Raw genomic sequence first — 23,542 nt, 5'->3', positions numbered from 1 at the left:
ATGAAGCATATGAAGAGTAAAGTTAAATCAAAAATTTCTGACGAGAACCTTGAGAGCGCACTACAAATTGCAACCACTTCCATCAAACCAGACATTGATGCATTGATTTCACATAAACAAGGCCAAATATCTCACTAGTTTTGTGCTCATGGTGTCCTCTTTTTTTTTTAATGTTATAATAAAAAATTTGGGATTTAGCCGACCAAATTGTATTCTTATTGGTTAAACCAAAATAAAAAATGATGGTACAACATCACAAAATTTCATGCCGGCTGGGGCGTCGCCCTGTTAAACAAGGCCCCTGTTGTTTTCACCAGGGAACCAGGGCGAACAGTGAAAAGTCAGCTACTGGAACAAATCTGAAAACACACCCCAACTCAACATCACTAGAGTTAAAGATTGGTACTATCAACATAAGAAGCCTGAATGCCAAAGAAATGGACCTAGCTGAGGAATTAGATAAGTACCAGATCGACATTATAGGGGTGACTGAAACAAAAAAGACAAAAACTGGTGAGATCTTTCTGAGCAATAAATACAAAATGTTATATTCAGGCAATGACAATCAAGGAAAAGAAGGAGTAGCCATAGTATTCAACACAAAATACGAGGCTAATCTTCTTGAATGGCAGTCAGTCTCAAGTAGAATAATGTGGGCAAAAATGAGAATGGGGTACTGGACAATGAGACATTTGTGCCTATAGTCCCACAGAAGGTTCAACTAAGGTAGAAGTGGAGGAATTTTTTGAGGCTTTAGAAAAAGCAACCAACTGACACAATGAAAAAGGAAAAGTTGGTCCTTGTTGGGGATCTAAATAGCAGAGTAGGAAATGATTGTGAGACATACAAAAATATTTTGGGAAAATTTGGAGAAAAGAGCAAAGCTAATAATAATGGCAAATATCTGTTGGATTTCTGCTCAGGACATGGACTGGTTATTACTAACACCATGTTCCAACATAAAAATATGCACAAATTCACATGGAGAGAAGAGGCAAGGAATAAGAAAAGTCTCATTGACTATGTTATTGTTGATAGTGATGTTTTCTCCCTGGTGCAGGACACCAGAGTGTACTAAGGATTTGAAATTGGAAGTGATCACTATTTAGTCTTGAGCAAGATAAAATTGAATTTCATATTGAAAAGAATAACATGTAAGAAAGTTTTAAAGCGAATAAAAGTTGAGCTGCTCTCAGATTTGAACTGTAGACCAAAATACACAAACATTATTGAAGAAAAAATGAAAGAGTTTGAGAACAGGAATCAGACCTTGGAGATTCAATGGCAAGCCTTGAAGAAAGCCCTGATTGATTCAGTTAGAGAGGCATGTGGTGAAGTTGTGTACAAGGATAGAAAAATTGGAACTCCATGGTGGACACAGGAAGTTAAAGAGGCAGTGAAGGAAAAGAAGAAAGCATATCAAAAGTTCCTGGCAAATAAGTCAGCTTGTGCTCTTAGAAAATACAGAGACAAATGTAAGAAAGCTAAACACTGTGTAAAACTAGCTAAACAAAAGTCATGGGAGGACTTTGGCAAGAATATAGAAAATAAATATCAAGAAGGTGATAAAATATTCTGGAGGTTGTTGAAGAAGCTTAAGAATGGAGGAAAGAGTGCTGTAAAAGGAGTTAGAGATGATAAAGGTGACATGAAAACTGGAGAAAAAGATATCCTTGAAGTATGGAGTAATTACTTTGAAAAACTGCTAAATGAAACAAGCAGTGATGACAGCACAGTGGTAAAAAACACTGACCAAGCATGTAGTCAGGAATACATTTCCATACTTAAAGTAGAAAAAGCCATCAAAGGCTTGAAATGTGGAAAGGCGCAGGAATAGTGATATTCGACCAGAAATGCTGAAGTATGATGGTATAAAAGTCTTACAGTGGCTGCACTGCATAGTTCAGAAAGCCTGGACAGAGGGACGAATTCCCGATGATTGGAGTAGAGCTCTCATAGTACCTATATATAAAAAGGAAAATAAAACTGAATGTGAGAATTACAGAGGTATTTCCCTACTGAGTGTTCCTGGCAAGATCTATGCAAGTATACTTGAGAAATGGTTGAAAGGAATTGTGGAAGAAAAGCTTGGTGAAGAACAAGCTGGATTCAGGCCAAATAGAGGCTGTCAGGATCAGATCTTCACTTTACAACAAATAGTCAAGAAAGCATGGATATATAACAAAGATCTGTATTTAAGTTTTGTCTATTTGGAAAAGGCATATGACAAGGTGCCAAGAGAGAATCTATTCAATACCCTACAGTTATATGGTGTCAATGGGGCATTATATCGAGCAATACTTAGTCTTTATTTGAGTTGTAAATCAGCAGTTAAAATTAAGGGAAGTATAGGAAGATGGTTTGATGTTAAATCTGGTGTGAGACAAGGATGTACATTATCCCCTCTGTTATTCATTATCTATATGGATCACATTATGAAGGAAAGTGGTATTAAACATGATATCAAAATTGGAGATGTTAATGTCAGCTCTTTGTTTTATGTGGATGATGTTATACTTCTAAATAAATCTGCTACAAGTCTGCAAGATTCTCTGACTAAATTGAATAACTGTTTTAATAGATATGAAGGTCAGCAATAAAAAGACAATGAAAATAGGCAGAATCATTGAAAATGTCAACTGTGTTGTGAATGGAGAACCTGTGGAAAAAGTGAAACATTTCAGCTACTTCTTTCTTTAGTGAAGATGGTAAATTAAATATAGAAATAGACAGCAGAATCAGCAAAGCTGGTATGGTAGGAAGTCAATTGAATAAATTCATATGGAATAAGAGAGAAATTAGTCGGAACACTAAATTAGCTATATACAAGACAGTGTTCAAACCAGTTTTAATTTATGGATCTGAAAGCTGGCTCAGAAGTAAAACACTTGACCAAAGACTAGAGACCGCAGATATGAGAGTCCTGAGAAAGATTATAGGCATGAGCAGATGGCATCAATGGCAATATCATATTAAAAACGAGGATATTAGGAAAGAACGTGACATTGTCAGCATCCAGGAATGCGTTAGCAGAGCTAATCTCAGGTGGTATGGTCACTTAAACAGAATGGGTGAAGAAAGATTAGCAAAACAAGTGTTCTCTGCCAGGTTGGCAGCAAAAACGACCCAGAGGAAGACCAAGATCTAGGTGGATTGATATGGTACAACGTGCCTTAGACGATAGAAATATAAGATCTAATAATGTTGGAGTCTTGACAAGTAACAGACTGATTTGGAGGAAAAGTGTAGATAGGAAGTTAATAAAGATGTAAATTTTTTCATGTAGTACTATCATATCCTGTACACCCCTTGTGGGTACATGGCAGGAATTTGATGATGATGATAATAAAAAAAAATAAATGAAGTTTTGTGACTTATATACATTAACTATATTATGCATTTTATATGAGGCCCAAGACAATTCCTCTTCACTCAACATGCCCTGGCAAGCCAAAAGGATACCCATGCCTTAAAGCGAAACTGCAGTTTTGCTGTAATTTAAACACTGTAATTTAACCAGTTGCTACCAATTAAATTCTCTATATCTGTTATTTTTAAATTTTCCATATATTTTCCATTGACTGTGTTTTTGTGTGTGTGTGTGTGTGTGTGTGTGTGTGTGTGTGTGTGTGTGTGTGTGTGTGTGTGTGTGTGTGTGTGTTTAGAGGTTTTTGGAGTTCTGCCATCTGGTTCTGTTGATGAACCAGATGTGCCGTAACATCTGCCACAATTTTACTGTAGCACTGAATCAAGTGCTAGTACCATACTTAATGTTCAACATAGGATGCAAAATCTTTAACTTAGCACCTGAAATAGCTAACAACATCAGACTTGACATTGCCAATATCGTTTCTCATTGTTCCTCCCCCACCCCACCCCAAAAAAAAGAAATCTAGAGAACAAACTCCCTGCTCTGAGAAAGTTACAAAAAAATAATACTGTAGTTTTTACTAGAGTGGATAAGGGAAGTGCTACAGTAGTCCTTAATGCCCATGAATACAGTCACAAAAATGGATCTTATTCTCTGAGACTGATATATCTACATCCCACTAGATTATGATCCTACCAAAACTGAGGTTGAAAATATTAAAAAGTCTACTCAAAAAAGTATCTTCCTGACCTCATGACATCACAAAAAACTCAAACCCTTTAGTTCTTGCTCCCCCCCTCCCACACCAATCAAACTAATTTACTCATGTAGGAGGTTTTAATGGAATATTATTAGCACTGAGAAAGGATTATAAACAATTTTAATACTTCCAATATGTCATCTCTGTCACAGAGACATCTTTACAGGGATTACAAAAAAATCTTTTGTAACAACACACACACACAAATATAATACAATAGTAAGTGAAACTAAAGTCCTATCTAGGTGGTACGCACTCTATGGACATTAGCAGGTTCCCTAGGAAGTAAAGAGGGATCTCTGATAATTAATGTTTCCCAAATTTTGGGAAGTTTAATGCAACCATATTTGTTTAAATTGGTTGATTCCTGAGTGCAGATGCAGATTCAAAGAATAGTCTTTCATTTTTGAATTTACTATGGTGGACCATAGTGCTTTTTTTCCAGGAGATCCTGTGGGTTGAATCCAAAACATGGTCTGCAAGGTCAGATTGACCATAATCATTATTGTAGATGTATGACTTGTGTTCTTCTAACTGGATAGTTGCTGATATGCCTGTCTGTCCGAAGTAAACCAGTTTAAACCTCTCACCAATAGTCTACATCCAAGAATTCAGTTTACGATGGAAAAGGAAAATAACGATTGTTTACCCTTCCTAGACACCTTAGTAACACGCCTTCCTAATGGTAACCTTTCTTTCTCTGTATATAGAAAACCTACTCATACAGGCAGATACATTCACAAACTCTCCCACCACCACCCCTCTCAGCAATATGGCATTATTAAAACTCACGCCAATAGAGCCCACAATCTTTGTTCCAGTGAAACTGCCCTTTCAACCGAACTCAAACACATACACAACACCTTCCTTTCCAGTGGCTACAGTGACTACAGAATAATAAATTCTTTCCTCATTCCCCAACCATCTCTTCAGAAGGACTTCAGAAATGCCATCATCATACCTTACATCCGTGGTACTTAATAAAAAATAGCTAGATCATTAAAAAAAGTACAACCTCCATACAGCTTTTAAGCCCCACCATAAACTTGCTACCCTTATCCGTTCCACTAAAGACCAGCTCCCTCCTCTCTCAGTGCCTGGAGTATATAGAGTACCTTGTGTCTATATAGATGGAAAAGGAAAATAACAATTGTTTACCCTTCCTAGACACCTTAGTAACATGCCTTCTTAATGGTAACCTTTCTTTCTCTGTATATAGAAAACCTACTCATACAGGCAGATACATTCACAAACTCTCCCACCACCACCACCACCCCTCTCGGCAATATGGCATTATTAAAACTCTCACCAATAGAGCCCACAATCTTTGTTCCAGTGAAACTGCCCTTTCAATTATTCAATTCATTATTTCAATTCATGTACTCTATATACGTAGGCACAATACCTTGTGCCTATGTATATAGAGTACATGAATTCTTCGCAGCACTTAAGCCTCAACACAGACTAATTTAAATAAATATGGATACAAGAAACTCCCCAAAACATAGGAAACATTAATCCTCAGAGATCCCAATTTACAACTAACACCTCATACAGATGTCCCACCTAGATAGGACTCTACCATTATATTCATATTGTTCGTTTAGTATTGTGTTCTGTTTGTGTGTGTGTTACAAGCGTTTGTATATCCTGAAGATGTCTCTGTGACTGGGACGAAATATTGGAAGAATTAAAATAGTTTTTGATCCTTTCCTAGTGTTGTTCATACTCCATTAAATCTCCAACATGATGTCATCAGCCCTTCATACCATTAGCATCATATTATGGAACTCAGTGCTATGTTTGTATAATAGTGCTCCAGCAATATCATCATGTAGCCATTTCCTTTATCCAGCTCAGCTGTCACTGTGTTATTAAAACTGAATAAATTACCTTACCTTAAAGTTGGATAGTATTAAGGAATGCTTCTGGTATAGAATTTGTGCAAATGGATATGAATAGACTGTACTGTCAACACAAGAAAATGAATGCCAGTTCAAGTGGCCAGAGTGAAAGTTATGCATTTTAGTTTGAATAAATTCTGGTTGGTACACTATATTGTTGTGATTGTGCTTTGGGGAACTAATAGTCTCTGAGTGATGTTGGATAAGGTGTTGAAATTAAGGATCATGTCACAGCAATGTTAGAAGGACACTGATGTACAAGGATACAGAGTATTGTTATACTTTACAAGACAAGAAACAGTTTTGTTTAATTCTTTAATTGTAAGTAAACATGGTTTGTGTGAGAAGAAATCTTCACATCTAGGCTACTTGTATGTACAGTCTGTTTGACATCTCATCAGTTGCCATAGTATCCTATAATACAAAGTACACTTCCTTTCAGAAGTGTATATTGCTCATTAAGGGATAAAAGATTGAACAAGAATTTAATTTGAAAAGTGTAATTTAACTTGTAACCTAGCGAAGAAACTTTTGGTAACAGTCTCTGATTCAGAGTATTTTAATAATGAAGTGAGACACCTTTTAACTACCTGTATATGGAAAATATATGACTTCTACATTGTATGTTAGTTTATTTTAGCAGTATTGATTACAACACAGAATGATGAGAAAATAATTAACATTTATTAACTTATTTGCTGGTATTGTACCCAGCTTCTTCAGAGCACAAGAACAGTTTGTCACAGTGCATGAAATAACAATTTGGTATAACAGTGCGACTAGTTTAAAAAAATTGTAATGGACAACACAAGGAACTAAAGTGCTAACTGGTGCTCTCTATTGTTAGAAAAAAATATAGAAAACCAGTATTAATTAGATCTTTAAATAACTGTCTCCCAGATTTTTAGTAAATTTATACAGCCATAATTGTTGAAGTTTGGAGTATGTTTTAAAGTTGCCGTTGATTCTAAAAACAATCCCTGTGACATAATGACTTCTGTGTAGCACTTTTGTTTTTTTCCCATTTGATCCTGTGTGAAGAGATATCCAAATCATGATTTGCTACACTTGACTTGCCATAACAATAGTGCTGAATGTATTTTTTTTGTTCGCCAAGGTGGATGTCAACAGTTCTTTCTATCTGTCCATAGTAAGTCAGGTTGCAAGAACAGGGCACTTTTTTCTATTCTATGGGAATTATAACCATTAGCTTAAAAAATGTAATGCAATTAAGTTCATTCGTAAGAGCACTGTCATTGGAACAGATAGCTCTAGTTCTGTGAATTGTTGTTTTTAGGATACCATACTGTTGAGCTGGATGATGATGTAAATGTTTGTGCAAATATCACCCCGTATATGTGGGTTTTCTATAAACAAAAAAAAGATAATGAAATATCATGAAGCCTTGTGATTGGTGTATCTAGGAAAGGCAGACAGTCATTAGCTTCCTGCTCCATTGTGAAGTGGATTTTAGGGTGTTGGCTATTTAAATGTACTAAAAATATATCCAATGTGTCTGGACAATGTGCCCAAATAGCAAGCACATTATCAACATAGTGTAGCCTTTGGCTACACTATGGCCAAATTTCTACTCTTGCCTCCCTCTACTCTATGAAATATCTCCTTCACATTAATCTGGTAACAACCCTTCACCAACTTATATGTGTCAGTCATATCCCTTCTTCTTCTTCTATTCACAAGGCTCTGTAAGTTGCATTCCCTCAGTCTCTCCTAGTATCTGGCATTCCACAGACCCGACATAACTTAGTAAACCTTTGGATCCTCTCAATTACATACTCATTCCCTTGAAAACCAGGTGACCAAATGTGCACACAGTAGTCTATATATGACCTGATCAAGGAACCACAACCTCTTTGCTTCTGAATGTCAATGTCTTCCTTGTTATTGTTATAATCTGTTAGGATGTTCTTACAATTTTAGCAATGTAATCCCTAAATTTCAAGTTTCTGTCGCCATCACTCCTGCATCTCTCTCTCTCTCATCTCCTCCACATCCTTCACAATTTCTCCATTAATTGCATACTTTGCATCCAAATCTTGCTTAACAAATTTCAAGTTTCAATTTGTAACATTGAACTGATAACTGTACTTATTTGCCTACTCACATTGTCTGATCAATCCTCCTGCAGGCTCACAATGTCTGCTATGCTTCTCATAGCTCTTCCTAACTTTGCATCATTGCAAACAGCTGCACATCTTTAGTTAAGCCAGTCCCAATTGTCAGTAATTTACAAGATAAACTATAATGAGCCCAAAAAAGATACCCATGGCACTCCACTAGTGACCATCCTCTTTTGGAATACCACTCCTCCATACAACCTGCTGATACCTGTCTGATCCAACTCAGTAGTCTGTGATCTGATCTCATCTGTTTCAGTTTAGCCACTAATTTGTCACATGGCAGTCTATCAAAGGCCTTTGAAAAATCCAAGTACGTCGTTGTACATGCATATCCTTTATCAAGTGAATTTGTAACACGTAAGGAGATTGCTGAAACATGACTCCCCCCCCCCCAACAACCCCATGTTTAACAAACCTGACTATCATAAAGAATACTACTATTATCAACCCGCTTCTGAATCCCACTTGTCACCAACTTCTCTATAACCACAACCCCAAGTATACAGGTTGGCCCATAATTTACAACCTGCCTTTACTCCCCCCCCCCTTTTTTTTTTTTTTTTTGAAGTGGAATCAGTCTCTCCTCTTCCATACCCTCTACACACCAGCTTCTCCTGATGTTGCCTTCATGAGGATAAAATACCCTGATAAACTCATCATTGAATACTTCAACTATATTCTCCATGTTAGTTACCAGTCTGCCAGTGTCATCAGCTAGCACATCTTCCCATAGTGGTTTTTCCTTCTATTTGCCACATATTGAAAGAACTCACTAGGATTTTTTTTAGATTGATCGGCTAATTTCTTCACACTCTTTTGCTGTCTTTACCAGCAAAGTCACTTCCTGGCCTGCTCCTTGTACTTCATATTCTTCACTGATCATTATCAAATTTCATCTTGTGTGTTGCTTCCACAGTGCCTTCTTCTTCCAGATTTTACATTTAATCTTTTCATTCATCAATTTTACTTGCTACATAGTTCAGCTTTGCCTTTGAAATATACTCAGACATTGCTGCTGTTAAATAGCTGTTGATCAGTGTCTTCTTTTCACTCAGTGCTTTGATACTATAACTCTCGGTTGTCTCCTAAGCTTTCCATAATCAACATCCTTGTAGTTCCACATATATCCCTTCTTTATAGAAGTTCTCATATGACTGGCTGTAACCAAAGTGATCACTGCATAGTCACTTAACAGCAGGGGAAAGATTAGACCTTCCATTCACAATCACATCCTCTGGTGATATAACCAGATCTAAGACTCTTAATTCACATATGCTCTCCATTACATACTGCCAGATTGTTATGGAAAGAACTCAAGAAATCGATTCTCCCTATTGCCTGGCACCATCCCATCTTGTCTTTTTATGAACAGATCATCAGTAGTTAATGAGGAAATCTTCACTTTCACAGTTCTGACATAACAGATGAACTACAATGCTGTGTACTTTTCACCAACATGCTATTGATGATAACAGTTCCGTTAGCTAAGGATTTCTGACTGACATCCTTAATTTATTTAGACTTCACTGTTCACTGTTCACTTTTTTTTTTTTTTAATTGTTTATTGAAAGTTATGCTCTAAAGTTGAAGGGTCTGTCGTTGCTTTCCACCTGTAATCCTGAATTATCTATTTTGTAGAATACTTTGAAGAGTGATTATTTGCTGCAGTTGCTCCCTTACCTTCCACATCTCTTCACTGTTTGATAATGATGTATTCTCTTTTCAATTTATTAATGAAGATTTGGATATATTTTTAGTCAAATTAACAACCTTTTTCTGAGGATTAAAATTTACATTAACCAAAGGAAATAATTCGAGTCCTTCCATTCCTTATAAAGGAATGGAAGACAGTGGATCTCTTAGCATTTCTGTTTATAGTAAACCTACCTTTTCTTGAGGAGACATATTCTTCATGATTTTTAATACCATCTAGTACAAAACTTTGGAAATGTGAAGACCAGATTCACAGAATGCATGTGATATGCTCTTACTGTCCATGATACTCTCTAGTTATTTTCCATCCAGCAGATCTTTCTATTAACAGTGCTTCGTTAAATGTGAAGTGAATATCCATTTCCTGTATCAGAAATATTGCAATGGGTCTGTGGGATCCTAAAAAAAGTTTAATATTCAGATGACTAACAAAGTATGAAAAAAAATATATTGGAAAGAAGATAAAAAGGAATTTTTTCCTTCTTTTCACTAAAAAGTAATCTTTCCCTATTAGTAAACATTAGAATTTACTATTTCTCAGAAAGGTCACACTGTAGACATTTGGTGCTCATAACGTAAGATTATATCTGTTCCCTTCATCCTGAGAAATCTGATCTTGTGGAATGAAGTTTCTACTATCCACAGAATCCTCTGTAACACATTACAGAAGCCTTCCATATAAACTCTCAATGAGAAACTATTCAGAGTGATGTAAAGCTCTGTGCAATCATTCAAATTTGAATTACACTATCCGTTTAGAAATTTCAAACGTTTGCAATGTACACTGGTTTGTTATACTCTAAACACTTGGTTAAACAGATCTAAAGTTAAATTACTTTAAAAATGAGATAAACAGTAACAGAACATGGGTAGAAATCAGGTAAAATGCAAACAAGAATACATATCAGAACTTGATATTTGACCAGATATCGAGGTATAAAGTTTAGCAATAGTTATGCTGCATAATTCAAGAATAACTGAAACTGAACATGATAATAGTAGTTTCTCCTATTATCATGTTCAGTGGAATTTCTGAATTCAGACATTCCACTGAATGTCTGAATTCAGATTTATGCAAGCCTACTTAAGAAGAAGCTAAGAAAAATTGTGGAAGAGAAATGTAAAGAACTAGCTAGGTTCATGCCAAATAGAGATTGTGAGGATCTGATTTTCCATTCAAGGCGAAGAGTCAAGAAATCATTTGAATATAACAACATTTCTGACTAAGTTCTGTAGATCTTGAAAAGGCATATAACATAGCATTTAGAGAGAGAGAGAGAGAATGTTCAAAATGCTACAGTTATATAGAGTAAATGAGAGATAGCCTACTCAGATGTTGAACAAAGATGCATGCTATTTCCACCATTATTTATCATCTTTATGGATCACAATAAGAAGGAAGTGGTATTAAACTTGATATCAGAACTGGAGATATCCAACTTAGCTCTTTACTATATGCAGATGATGTTATACTCCCAAATAAATCTAATACAAATCTTCATGATTCTTTATCTAAATTTGAATAATTATGTGTTTAAATTACTGTAGATAACATTATCTCAAAAGTGAGTTATAATGTGTTAATAAATGTAAGTTTAAACATAGTTATAAATCTTAAAGGATTCTCTGTTATTATTTATGTTTTGTGTTCAACCAGCGACTCTTATCAGAGTTTTATCATGGAGCTGTTGATGCTGTCAACTTTACTCATGAATATCCATCTCAGAATGTCTCACACTGGGAAAAATTGCAAGCTTCATTGAGGACAAAATTACCACGAGATTTACAAGTCACTGGAGCACAGTCCTCAGCTCAAGCCCAAGCAGTAACTCATTTCTGGGATTTTTTAAAAGGACTTATAATGACATAGTATTAAGTATATATAAGCTAAATTTCATGTATTGTAATTCTGTATTTTGATATTTTTAACTATTAATCATTCTGAATTATTTACCTGTGATTTAAAAAAAAAAAACTGATTCCTTCTAATTTTACATTTCTTAGAAATAAAACATTTATTATTTCTTACAAATGTGTCTAAACATTCAAATTTACTTCCTCATTTTAAGTTAAATTAAAGTGAAACTGATATAAAAGTTATATATAATGACAAGGAACTGTCTTCTAGATAAAATGGAATAAATAATTTAAAAGATATACAATAAAACCTACTCACTACAAAATGAAGAGACTGTATATTATCAACATCGAATTAAATAAATTTATATTATTCAAAAACAGATCCACAAAGCATCATTTATGTATAACATTTGATTTTGGCTTCCATATTTGCTTTAAAAAGAGACATGAAGAGATTCTTTCATATCTGATAAATTTTACATCATCACATTTTTAAAACTGATAGGTAACATATAAATTTGTTATCCTTTTCTCAATACCATTTTTTAATCCATTTTCCTACAAAAAAAAGAAAGATTAGGTAACAAAAAAAAAAGTTTGTTTTGATTTGGCTTCACATTGTCAGATGGCATTCTATTATCATATTGGACCCACATTTTCCTTAATTTATTAAAGATATGTTTATTTACCAAACTAAAAATTAATGTTGGCTAACAATTGCATATTTTATTAGTACAGTTACCCTTAGCAAGCACTGTTATATTGAAATCATTTGCATAATATAACAAACTCATGGAAAGTCCCATCCAAAACAACATAAGATGTTTTGGATGGACCAAAAGATGTTCATTATAGCAAACTTTCCTCTTCAACAAGCAGTTTTGTTAGTCTCTATGGTTTGCTATAATGAGCAACTGTATCTCATAACACTTTTAATGTTGTAAGATACTAATGAAACATTTCACTACCCATTGCAACACCTCTTTGATGGATTTCAGGGAACATGCAGACACCCAGTTAATAACACCTTATAAGTGGTGGTGATGTACATTAAAGAAATCATGATAGAGCTGATAAAAAAATTTTAAAAAATGCATGATTACATTTGTATATATCATGAAATGCATTTTAGTTTTTTTTTATATTTTTAGTTTTTTTATGACTTCCTCTCAAAAAGGTTGTAAACCTGTATATAGTAGATTGGCACTATAGGTGGTCAAAGAATTTTTTCTATTTTTATTAATTTCTGTTTTATTATTATTATTATTATTATTATTATTATTCATTTTTTACATGGTCTGGAAACCCTGCTTTAAATACCTGGTTGGCCTAGTGGTTAACGTATCTGCTCTCCAGCCAAAAAACTGCGGATTCAAATCCTGTCGTGGGTATGGATGTTGTGATTGTCTGCTAAAATACTAGTGGTGGTGGGCATTGCCTGCAGGCCAGATGTGGCCTACAGTGCGATTTTGTGCAGCCTGCCTGTGTTTTGATTTTCACGAGCGAAAAAATAAAAAAAAAACTTTGAATCGAATGCATATTAGATATTTTAATTCTATCACTAATTGATAATCTTGATGTTGGTAATTTTATTTAGTGTTTTTACATCACTATATACCCACGTGTTTTTCAAATATTAGATGTGTCAAAGAAACATTCTTACACTGTTTTGTTCCAACACACATGCTCTGGTCACTCGCAGGGAACGTGAGCATGCACACTTAGTGTTGTTTGTTTGTTCAGCTGTCAAGGTTGTGTCACTGCTGCTCACCAGATTACTAGATACGCATTGTGATGCAGCCCTCGGATAAATTTTTTTTTTAATGTGGCCCTTGGATTAACTAAGGTTGGACAGCCCTGATGTAGATGATGGTAATTGTGATTTGTTGTAGCTAGTGGATTGAGTGGTGGAGACAGAGAGTTGTAGAGTAGGTGCCCTTCCTCGATGAGTCTTTGGACTCCCTGGAGGTGTCATGTAATAATAATAATGATAATGATAATAATACCAAACACGGAAGTTTTTCAAGCCATTTCTGGCCTGCAGTAAGCAGGGTGGCGATCTCACAGTAGGTGATGAAATTCATCTGCCACCTAAAGGATAAAGATTCTTATTTTTATCCTTTATCCAAGTCATGTAACTTTATAACTAGACATATAACTTTATGACTATTGAAACAGGTGATTATTATCATAATTGCTCTAGTATTTCTTAATTTATAGTATATTTCCTTTTGGATACGTATATATTGCCTTGCATTAATGGAAAGGGCTGCTACTCAGACCAGTTTTGACTTTAAGAATTCTGCTTGTTTAAGGTGTCTGAATGAGTGATCCAAGCTCACTCTCACAGCAGTGTACCTGGATCACTCCAAAATACTAGGTATCTCAGCATCTCTATGTTAGTCCTTCCAGACAGCATCATCACAAGCAAAAGCCACCATGCTAATTCCCAACTCTACACAGCAACAAGCAGAAGTCCACTGCATTCCAAACCTAGACTGAACTTGGTAGCTCAACAGCTCTTCCCTCCCTCCCATACACATGCACACCATGCCAAGCACCAGCTCTAAGCATTGGTAGTCAAAAACCAACTTTGCTCTTTTGGTAAGCATCCTTTGGATGACATGACCTTAAAAAAAAGCACCTCATTCCATATTAAGAGCTAGGTCAGCAGTGAAAGTTATTTCCATATATAAGTAGAAAAATAGTGTAATGCCATATTATCAAAATACTCCATTAACTGAACAGCCTATTGCAAGTTCTGGCTAGGCATTATAGGCTTTGGCTTGCTGTGCCTATGCATTCCATATGGTTATTATTAAGAGAGACCTCCAGGGAGTCAGGGACTCATCAAGGGAGGCCACATACTACACGCACCAACTATCATACTTTTTTTTAAATTCATTCACACTGCTTGCACTCACAACATTCATTGGCAACAATCATGCACCGCCCTATGAGAGAAAAATCTAGCCCTCACCCCCTTCTTAGCAGCATTCATTCTCAGCTTCCAAGGATGCCCTCACGTCCTTTCCCCAATCTCCATAAAACGAAAAATTCCATCAATCGAAATCCTGTATGACCTTTTCAGAAATTTGTAAGTCTTAATTATATCACCCCTCTTTCTCCTGTTTGCTAGTGTCTGCAATCTACAAATTCTCAATCTGTCTTCATAATCAGTATTCCATAATCCTGATGTTATTTTTAACAGTCTCCTTTGCATTCTCTCCAATATATATCAGAATCACAACGGAGACCAGACCTGTGCGCAATAGTCCAAATGAGGTCTTATCAAGGCCTTGTAAAGAGGCAAAATAACATCCTTATTTTCATATGTTAAAGATTGTTTCTGTAAATAAATAAATAAATTTCGCAGTTCACAATAATTAGGCATGCAAGGAAAGATTTTCAAATGTGCTTCAAAAGACATCTTTGTTTAAAGGAAATCAAGGAACAATGGCAAATTAATTTTAAATAGAAACCTATTTACATGTTTAGACCTTTAAAATCACTTGCAATATGTTTAGCATTGTGAGCATAATACAATAGATGCACACTATTTTTATTTACCTTGAATATTGCTTTGCATTATTTATATTTATGTAATACAGAGTTATTATTTCTTTCTACTCCTAACTTCTTAGGCAACTAGAACTAGCTTTTTGCATAGCAAAAAATCATTTTGCTGTAATTTCCATTAATGCTCACAATGCATTAATGGAAAGGGCTGCTACTCAGACCAGTTTTGACTTTAAGAATTCTGCTTGTTTAAGGTGTCTGAATGAGTGATCCAAGCTCACTCTCACAGCAGTGTACCTGGATCACTCCAAAATGCTAGGTATCTCAGCATCTCTATGTTAGTCCTTCCAGACAGCATCGCCACAAGCAGAACTAGACAAAAAAAAAAAAAAAAAAAAAAAATAGCAGACAGTCATTTCGGTAGTAATGCTGAAAAATCAATCAATCTGTGGGGAGTTGAGCAACTGTTCTGTTTCAGTAAGTTCATTAGCATGTGAATAAATAATAGCTTCTTGGAAAAAAGTATAAATTTGATATCAAGTTCGCAAAAGTTGGAAGTGTTCTTTTGATATATAAGTCATAAACATAGTGAAAAGATTTACCAGTTAAGATTTTCTTGAAAAAGTGTTCATCCAAGACTCACGGCCATATTGAGTGCATATGATTATGTTACAAACATATTTTAATGGTTAAAGTAGAACAGATATTTTTCAAGTTAAATTTTTAACACTGAAATTCCATTAGATTCTGGTACAAAAATACAGAGAAAACAATTATACATACAGACCTGACAGTGATCCATAGTATACTAATATTCTGTAAACTTCCAGTGGTACATTGCAATCTTATTGAGAAAATAATGCATCTCTCAAAATGACTTCGAACTCCAATTTGAATGGTAGGCGTACATATTAAGAATTTCATCATACTTATTGTTTATGAAAAAATAAAATACTCTATGCATTCATTCTTTTATGATACAAAAGATAATGAACTTACTGTTTTGGTAACTAAATCATAAAAATTACATGGAGAGTACTCTATTGTTCTTAATACAAGAGCAAACTGATTTCAAATATGCCAATGAACATAAACAATAAAAAAGCATGTTATAAGTTTTTTCCACTTGGTTATACTATAAATTAAAGATACCAATAAATTATATGCTTGGTTTAATCCTTTATCCAAGTGTAAGCAAACAAAGTTTGAGCCTGAAGTATTTTCAGGACTAGGGAAACTCGTATGAGGAAGCTACGACTTCATATCACTTGCCTTAGTATCCCATAATGCAAAGCACATCTCCTTGCAGGCATGTATAATGCTATGCATTATGGGAAGGGTCACTACCCAGACTGGTTGCGATCTTTATTGAGATCTCTTCAGTGGGAGCCAGACCCAGAGGTGATACTAAGATTGAAGTAATGCAGAAGTCTGGATAGCGACCCTTCCTGTAATGCATAGCATTATACATGTCTGCAAGGAGTTGTGCTTTGCATTATGGGATACTAAGGCAAGTGATGTGAAGTCTTGGCTTCCTTATACGAGTTGTCCTAGTCCTGAAAATACTTCAGGCACAAACTTTGTTTGCTTACACTTGGATAAAGGATTAAACCAAGTATATAATTTCTTGGTATCTTTAATTTATAGTATAATCAAGTGAAAAAACTTCTATCTTTCTATAATCCAGAGTAATTTAATAATATGGTGGGACACTTTTTGGCAACTCGTATATGAAAATATGACTTCTGCATTACTTCAACTTTAGTATCACTTCTGGGTCTGGCACTCACTGACGAGATCTTGGTTTTTGGCAAGATAAGTACTTTGGTTTTCTTTCGTTTGTTTTTCACTTTAATTTATTTTACTGGTGGTAGTTTTGTCCCCACTAGCACTGGTTTCTTTTAATAAATATTAAGATTGCTGGTAGTGCAATATCTGCATTATGGGATTACTTTTAGCAGTATCATGGCTGCCATTTAAAGTTGCTCAAACAAGCATTTATTATTATTATTTGACACCTCCAGGGAGCCAAGGACTCATCAAGGGAGGGCACCAGGTCTACAACTCTGTCTCCCCCATTCAATCACAGCTGACCACAGCTACACCAACGCCGTCTACTGCCTACCACCACTGATATTTCCACAGACAATCACAAACATTTGTGCCCACAGCAGGATTCGAACCCGCAGCCCTTTGGCTGGAGAGCGGATATGCTATCCACTCGGCCAACCATGCCAGCTGGTGGTGTAGATTATTTCTGTATCACAGGATTATTTTATTCTCAGTCTTACGACTGAATGTTTTGTTTTGTTTTCTTCAAATAGGTTATAGTCTTTTTTCCCACTTGAGATAATGGTACCAATTCCTCCAAGGGTGCGAACTCATGGAATTGAAATTTTCGGATGTGAAGAAGCGAGACATGTAACTAAGGTTTTAAAAGAGATAGTCGACGTAAACAAGATTTATTATTTCACCCCTTACGGCAGAGGGAAATATTTGATTGTAGTTCAAGATGTGGAAATAAGGGACAAACCATTACAAGGTTTTACTTTCGGAGGCAGCACAGTTATTCCTGTAATGGTCGGGAGACAGGTGAAAACAGTAAAAATCGAAAGATTTCTGATGGAATATGTAGAGAATAGTAATGAAATTCTTATACAGACATTTTCGAAATAGGGTAAGATTAGTAATGTATGAAAGGGTTTGTCAAGTGAAGATCCGAATTGGTTTTCTGGTGTCACCTTCACAATGGATATGAAGATGCTGTACCAAATTTTGTCAACATCGGTACAACCCGAGTTAGGTAAACTATCCTGGAGTACGATGTCAATGCCTGCGTTGCGGTTCATACAATCACTTAGGTGGTAACTGCTCCAAATCTAAATGTTTCAACTGCATGGAGATCAGACATGTTGCTAATCAGTGCCAACCCTGTCAGAAATGCATACGTTCTGAACACCGCGTTAACACTTGGCCTTTTAGAACTTTCGCGGAAAGAGTGGGAGCTCCTGTAGAGCCAATTAGAATACCATATATATATCAGAGAGGCATAATGAAGAGTTCCTGGATCTTCCAATTCAGTCTAGTAAAGATGGTGCTTTTAAGCAAACTACACTTGGTAAAATCACAAAAAGTGCGTGACCAAATCAGTTAGAAATTCGCCCCAAAATTCCAGATCTGCAGGAGCAACTATCCCAGTCAAATACTGATGGAACATTAGTTGAAATTACCAATAATGAACCTAATATAACAATTGAACATGTACACAATGAAATGCAAAAACATTCAACTGTTCTACAAGGAGAAACTGGAGAAGAAACAGAAAAGCAAGTAAGACAACTGAAAGAACTTGATGATCATCAAAAAGAAAAGACGAGTTAATAAAAAAAATTGAAGATAAACAAAAAAAAATTGAAAAAAAAAAAAAAGAACTATATCTAAAAGAAGTAATAAAAAATGTAAAGATGGAGAAGGCTATGGATCATCAAATGGTAGCATCATAGCATCTCCTTTCTGCATTGCCTTATTAAATGTATGAAGATTCACACTCAGAAGAGTTTATGGATTATGAAGAACCAACTCATGCTAATAAAGAGAAAGCAAGAGATTCAATAATAAAGTTTACTGATTCAAAGTTTCTCAGTACAGTTATCATCTACATAAAAAGAAAATAACTAGCTTCCAAATCAGAAATGATAGGCATGAAATTGAAATAATGGAAAGCAACTGTAAAAAACTAGAAAACAGTTTACAAGAAGCAGGTTACACAATTGTTTCTTCACAGATTGAAGACCTCATCAGGTTCATCCAAAATTTAGAAGTTAAAGACTTACCAGTGACACTTTAATAATCATGGCATCTCCTTTCTGCATTGCCTCAATAAATGTACGAGGATTCCATAGGCAAATTAAACAAGAAACTATATGGAAACTTATGCTAAGCCATAATATCAGGTTTTTGTTTCTCCAAGAAATATACTTCTGCAGATATCAAGATATAAAAAGTTTAACAACTAGCTATCCACTTCTTTCTTACTGGAGCTTTGGAAGATTCAACAGGGTCTGGAGTAGGAGTTCTTATTCTTCCCCCCCCCCCTCCTTAGGTCATTCATTCTGTAATATCAAAAGGGATGCAGAAGGAAGAATCTTGGCAATAGATTGGAAATACTGTGGATGTGTAATAAGGTTTATAAATGTTTATGCTCCATCCAGTGGAACAGTTAGACGAAAATTCTTCCAGGAATTGGAGCCATATTTATATGGCACCCACTACATCATAGCTGTTGGAGACTGGAATTATATTGAAAACCCTACATTAAACAAAGTAGGAGGCCACCCTACGAGTGGAAATGTGGGATATGCACAGTTAAAAACATGTTTTGTCAGTGCTCAGCTAGTAGACATATCGAGGATTCGCAATCCTAATCTCCAGGCATACACATACATGAATCAAGATATTGGTACTCATATCGATCGAATTTATATCTCTTCTTCGCTTATGAATATGATAATTCAGATAAAACATCTTGACATGAACATGTCAGAGCATAATCCAGTTATACTTAAGTTCCACTGCATGGAAAAAGTAGAGATCTCTTCTGGACCATGGAGACTTCCACCAAATTTTCTGTTGATCTTTTCAACTAAATTTCAGACCCTCTGTTTGAATTGTAATAATGTTAACTGGAATTGGGATGTGTGGTTAATATTCAAACAAACAGTAAAGCAGAATATGATGGAATGAGGAAAGGAACAGGCTTACCTCAAAAGGAAAAAGTTGAAAGACCTATATAAAGAGAGAAGCTGGTCTGTAACAAACCAATGCAGTGATATGGAATGTAGCATCATTGGAAACATTAACATAGAGATAGAACTGGAAAGGCAGAAACAAGTAGAAGAAAAAAGTTTAAGATAAGAATACAACAGTACTTAGCAGATACCCCTTCAGCTGCATTTTTCAATAGACAATTTACAAAATTTCACAAAGAAAGGACTGTCACTCAAATCTGTGTTGATGGCAAAGACATGTCCACTACTAAAGACATCCTTGACTCCTTTCAAAAACACTACAAAAATCTTAAATATAACGAGCTAATAAGCTTCATTTCGGCAATATAAACAATATTTTAAATTAAGGGGATATAAAATCCACATTGTTTTAAAACCGAATAAGAAACTCAAAGATTGGAATCAGAGAGTTTCATGCCGAACATAGTAAACTATAAAGTATCGGTGATCACTAGCGTGAGCTAATGCAAGTGACCCTAGTATATAGTACAATATCGGACAACTCGTTGCAAAGGTGGGGAAAGTTCAGATTGCTATTCTTAGGTATTTTCCATAATGTAAAAACACATTTCCTAGGAAATGTATGCTGTTATTACATTATGGAGGGAGGTCACTACCCAGACTGGTTTCAGCCTTTTTTGAGGCTTCATCAGTGAGTAGCTAAACCATAATACAAAAGTGTATAGCGAAAAGAACTTATATACTCTGCTATACGAGTTTCCAAAGAAGGTGCAACCATTAAGTTACTTAAATATAACGAGCTAATAAGCTTCATTTTGGCGATATAAACAATATTTTAAATTAAGGGGATATAAAATCCACATTGTTTTAAAACTGAATAAGAAACTCAAAGATTGGAATCAGAGAGTTTCATGCCGGTCTGGGTAGTGACCTCCCTCCATAATGTAATAACAGCATACATTTCCTAGGAAATGTGTTTTTACATTATGGAAAATACCTAAGAATAGCAATCTGAACTTTCCCCACCTTTGCAACGAGTTGTCCGATATTGTACTACGTACTAGGGTCACTTGCATTAGCTCACGCTAGTGATCGCCGATACTTTATAGTTTACTATATTCGGCATGAAACTCTCTGATTCCAATCTTTGAGTTTCTTATTCGGTTTTAAAACAATGTGGATTTTATATCCCCTTAATTTAAAACTACAAAAATCTGTTTGAAGACACTAGTACTGTTGGAAATTATAGCTCTTGGAACATTAATGGCTTTCCTGTTCATATCCAAGATGGGCTTGACAGCCCCCATTACAGCATCTGAAGTTATCACAGCCTATAAAGAATACCAAACAAGAAAAATCCCCAGGACCTGATGGTCTAGGGATAGAACTTTATCGCAAGGCCTGGGATTGTATTCTTCCCATTCTAGTTACACTATTTAATTCCTTTCTCTCATCAGGACACATACCAAGTGAATTTGTAGCAAGCCATACTGTCCTCATTCCTAAACCTAATAGAAATCATACTTTAATCAGCAGCTGGAGACCTATCTCTCTGAACTAATACTGACTACAAGGTATTTTTCCGCATTATCAATAAAGGCTCAAAGTGGGAATGATATATATAATTAAAAGCACACAGATGTATGGAGTACCAGGTCCAGCAGTAGAATTTAATCTATTCTGCTACATGATCTAATCCGCTTGGTTAACACGAAAAAGCAGTCGATGGCAGTGCTATCAGTAGACCTCACTCAAGCATTCAATAATGTCCGGCATCCCTTTTTATTCCACATCCTCCAGCAAATTAGTGTAGGTAAAAAACTGCTATCTGTTATCAAAGGAACATATGCCAATTCAACCAAATGCCTCCTAGTTAATGGATTCCTGTCAGATCCAGTAAAAATTCAAAAAGGAGTCAAGCAAGGTTGCCCTCTCAGTCCACTGCTCTTAGCATTGTTTTTTGAACCTTTCTTACAACAATTCAACAATTCACATGCTCTGCAAGGAATAACAGTTCCTTCAACTAAAAATTAAAATAAGGTATTAGCATATGCCGATGGTGTAGTCAGAACTTTGAAGGATAATGATTCCATATATATATTTTTTGGTATTTTGGAAAAATTCAGCAAAAGCAGCGGATTAATTATTAATGCAGACAAGACAAAATTAAAAGTTTATGGAAAGTGGGATCTTGAAGGCATTCCTTTTGGACTAACCACAAAGAGAGATCCTCGTCATTATACTTGGAATTCCCTTCTCCACTACCCAAGAACTTAGAAATGTTAAAAGACTGGAAAATAGGGCCACTCTCCTTTTCTTCTAAAGCCATAGTTCTCAAAACCATAATCTTTCCTGCTCAGTTGTACATAATAAATATTACAAACATCACTGAAGCTGAAGAAAAGCAATTATATAGTAAACCTCTGCAATTTTTTTGGTCCAGCTTGATACCAAGAAGTTAAAAAGGAATTTCTTCAACTATCAACAAAGCATGGAGGATTTGGGTTTCCAGTCTTAAAATTCTGCTATTTAAGCAATACGCTTCAAGAATCCGTAAAATATTGCAAACTAATCACACATGTGCAGACCTTCTCCAGTACTATCTAGGTTTTCATCTTCCCCTGAGATTGTTCCTTAATGCTACAATACTCTGTGCTAAACTCTAAGACTGCTAAAACACTCCGGAATTGACATTCTTTCCATTAAAAAAAAAGTAAAATTTGGTATAAAGAAATCTTTAATCTCTTTTGCTGCAAAGTTCCACAGTTGGGTACTGACAACAGTAATTTGTTTCATAACTTGAAGTTTCAGGGGTGCCCCTAACAGGAAGGATCTTGCTTGGAGAATTGCATATGGCTGCCTTCCAGTCAATGCCATCAAATGGAGGTACTTTAACATCAGAGATCCAATCTGTGGTATCTGTTACCAATTGGAAATAATAGAACATGCATTCTACAGCTGCCCTCTTGCTCTGCGTATTTGGAACAGATTATGTAATGTGTTGGGCATTCCACTATTTGCAACATAACCGGTTATTTTTTTACAATACCCACCACCTGTCAGCAATGGGAAAAGAATTTTGATTTTTATAATTAATGAATTAAAATACCATTTATGGAAGGTGAGAAAAAAACAGCCAGCAATATGACATCCAAATGCTTTATAATATTGTATTGTGGAAATTTTATTGTTCAGTCAGACGTTTTTTGTATTTAGAAAGAAACATTCTAGGAGATAACAAATTTATCATTAGATTGTGTAGACCACCCACATTATGCAATATCCACCAGGGGGGGATAAAATTCTGTCTATTCTTGCTATGAGAGGTTTTTTTAAATAGTTCCATCTTCTTAATTCAATGTAGTCTTATAGTCAATTGCAGGGATGACTGGAGGGCAATCCCAGGCAGAGAACGTCAACTCAAGGCGGTTAACCCAGATGGGGCTAACCACCTGGGTATCAGTCATCTTTGCACTTTCGTTTCAATTGGTCTTTTGGTTGTTCATCTATATGAGATTGGTGAAAAA

At 35.4% G+C, this 23,542-nt stretch overlaps 1 protein-coding gene across 2 annotated transcripts in view; it reads left to right on the top strand.

The window, feature by feature from the left end:
• The window catches only part of LOC150108726 (MPN domain-containing protein-like), a 318,202-nt gene extending 306,282 nt beyond the window's left edge, over positions 1-11,920 (top strand). For both annotated transcript variants that reach the window (XM_090390953.1, XM_090390954.1), the window contains one exon: positions 11,546-11,920. In XM_090390953.1, the coding sequence (XP_090247079.1) occupies positions 11,546-11,758 (213 nt within the window). In that variant the 3' untranslated portion in view covers positions 11,759-11,920. The remainder of the gene's footprint in view (positions 1-11,545) is intronic.
• Positions 11,921-23,542: the final 11,622 nt, after the last annotated feature.

This window comes from Typopeltis vanoorti, chromosome 3 (genome assembly GCF_054136105.1).
Source record: "Typopeltis vanoorti isolate ZY-2024b chromosome 3, IOZ_Tvanoo_1.0, whole genome shotgun sequence".
In the NCBI taxonomy this organism is placed as follows: Eukaryota; Metazoa; Arthropoda; class Arachnida; order Uropygi; family Thelyphonidae; genus Typopeltis; species Typopeltis vanoorti.
Note: the sequence above shows the minus strand (reverse complement) of the source record. Positions and strands in the feature narration are given on the sequence as shown.